This window comes from Cyphomyrmex costatus, unplaced genomic scaffold, assembly GCF_001594065.2.
Source record: "Cyphomyrmex costatus isolate MS0001 unplaced genomic scaffold, Ccosl1.0 scaffold103, whole genome shotgun sequence".
NCBI lineage: Eukaryota > Metazoa > Arthropoda > Insecta > Hymenoptera > Formicidae > Cyphomyrmex > Cyphomyrmex costatus.
In genome coordinates, this window is record NW_017274987.1 from 17,954 (window position 1) to 19,626 (window position 1,673).

Genomic DNA, 1,673 nt, shown 5'->3' on the forward strand with positions numbered 1-1,673 from the left:
GGGGGGGGGGGGAGGTGAAGGTTACTTCGCGTGGAAAGTTTAACGTTTCTGAACAGGGAAAGGTATAGAATAGTACTTGATATCATATACGTATATAGAAATGAAACGTATATTTTAAAACTATGATTGTTAATAACTTTTTAACGAAGGACGAGCGACGGCTAAAACCTGTAGGAGGTTACTCAGGGTTATGACCTTGACAGCATATGTCAAGGTCAAGATCATCGGAGGGTGGTCCCCTTTTGTAAAGGTTTACCAAAAATTTTATTAATCATCAATTTTGAATTAATTTTCAGTCACAATAAACATTCTTTTCTGAAAAGTTCGGGATTGATGACATACGACAGAACTTGTTTTAAATTCTTGTTGAACTTTCTGTGCTACTTGTATAGGAATACAATAAAATTAAATAATATATTTATTCTTAAAAAACAATGTTTTATGTTTTACAATATTTGGAAATTTTTGTATACACTAATTACTTATTTTATTGTTAGATCGTAACAGTATTTTGATAATTTTATTTGTAGGTAATAAATAGTAAACAATATCCGAAATAATATCTATTTTAGGAGCCTCGTAAGGAAAAGTTAATATATCTGAAAATTAAATATAAAAATCGCCTCTCGAAAATTTCAAATACAAAGAATAAATAGGCTAATGAGAGTAAATATATCTGATTGAATAATATCACTTAAAATAGCAACTATTTAATTGACAATGTTTCGTAAACATGTGTTCCAATTTTTTAACAAAATTGAAGAATCTTAAATTTGGATGAACAAAAGATTCAGGAAACAAATCACATATTTCCGTTTTTCTGTTATTACGGAATTTGCTGGATACGTGAAACATTTTGTGAACTGTAATAATTGGTGGTAAACGCGTCCAAATGCAATCTGAAGCATCTAAAATTGTAGGCGTTGTAGACATACCATAATAATGTCCTGATTTAAATATATTATATTTATAACATTTATAAACGATAATCAGATAGGGACATCTAATATTATATTTAATTTATTATGTTTTTAAATATAATCTATTAATTTATCTAAGGATATTAATTCACGTAATTCATCATAATTTTTATAATATACCTAATATAATTATAGATGTTTAAACTTTGGTAGAAAAGAATGTTTAACCAAATACGTAATTAATGTACATAAGAAATAATATTATAAGTATAATAACTAAATAATCTCGGTATACAGAATGAAAAAAGAGCGCGAAAGAATCGCTCAGGAGGTGGACTCGCAGACACAGACCTCGAGCCCAGGTGGCGTGGACGGTAGGAGCGGAGGTGGATGGGGCGGTAAGTTGTCGGCTCTGTTGCATGTGCACCGGGGTAGTCGGGCCAGTAGCCGCAAGTCCTCTAGGGCCAGCGACGCCAGCGATCTCAGCGAACTCGGTACCGCTTCGGCATGGTTGTTCCCGAATCTTCCTCTGCTGTTGCTCTCCGGCGCCACCGGAACCCACGAGGACCTGCAACCCCCGGCATTGACCGTCTCTCGTCCCTCACCAACCGCTGATCAACCCTCCGCAGCCTCCAGCTCTGGCTCGGATTCTCATGTTACTGTGAGGTTGGTTTAATGTCGCACAAGATAATTCTTGAAATCATTCAAGAATAACTCCCCCCCCCCCTCTCTCTCTCTCTCTCTCTCTCTCTC

General features: G+C 35.4%; 1 protein-coding gene across 1 annotated transcript in view; it reads left to right on the top strand.

The window, feature by feature from the left end:
* LOC108773688 (sodium channel protein 60E) overlaps window positions 1-1,673 on the top strand; it is a 29,258-nt gene that overhangs the window by 8,853 nt on the left and 18,732 nt on the right. Inside the window, exon 4 of the mRNA XM_018539587.1 lies at window positions 1,218-1,586. Coding sequence (XP_018395089.1) covers window positions 1,218-1,586 — 369 coding nt within the window. The remainder of the gene's footprint in view (window positions 1-1,217; window positions 1,587-1,673) is intronic.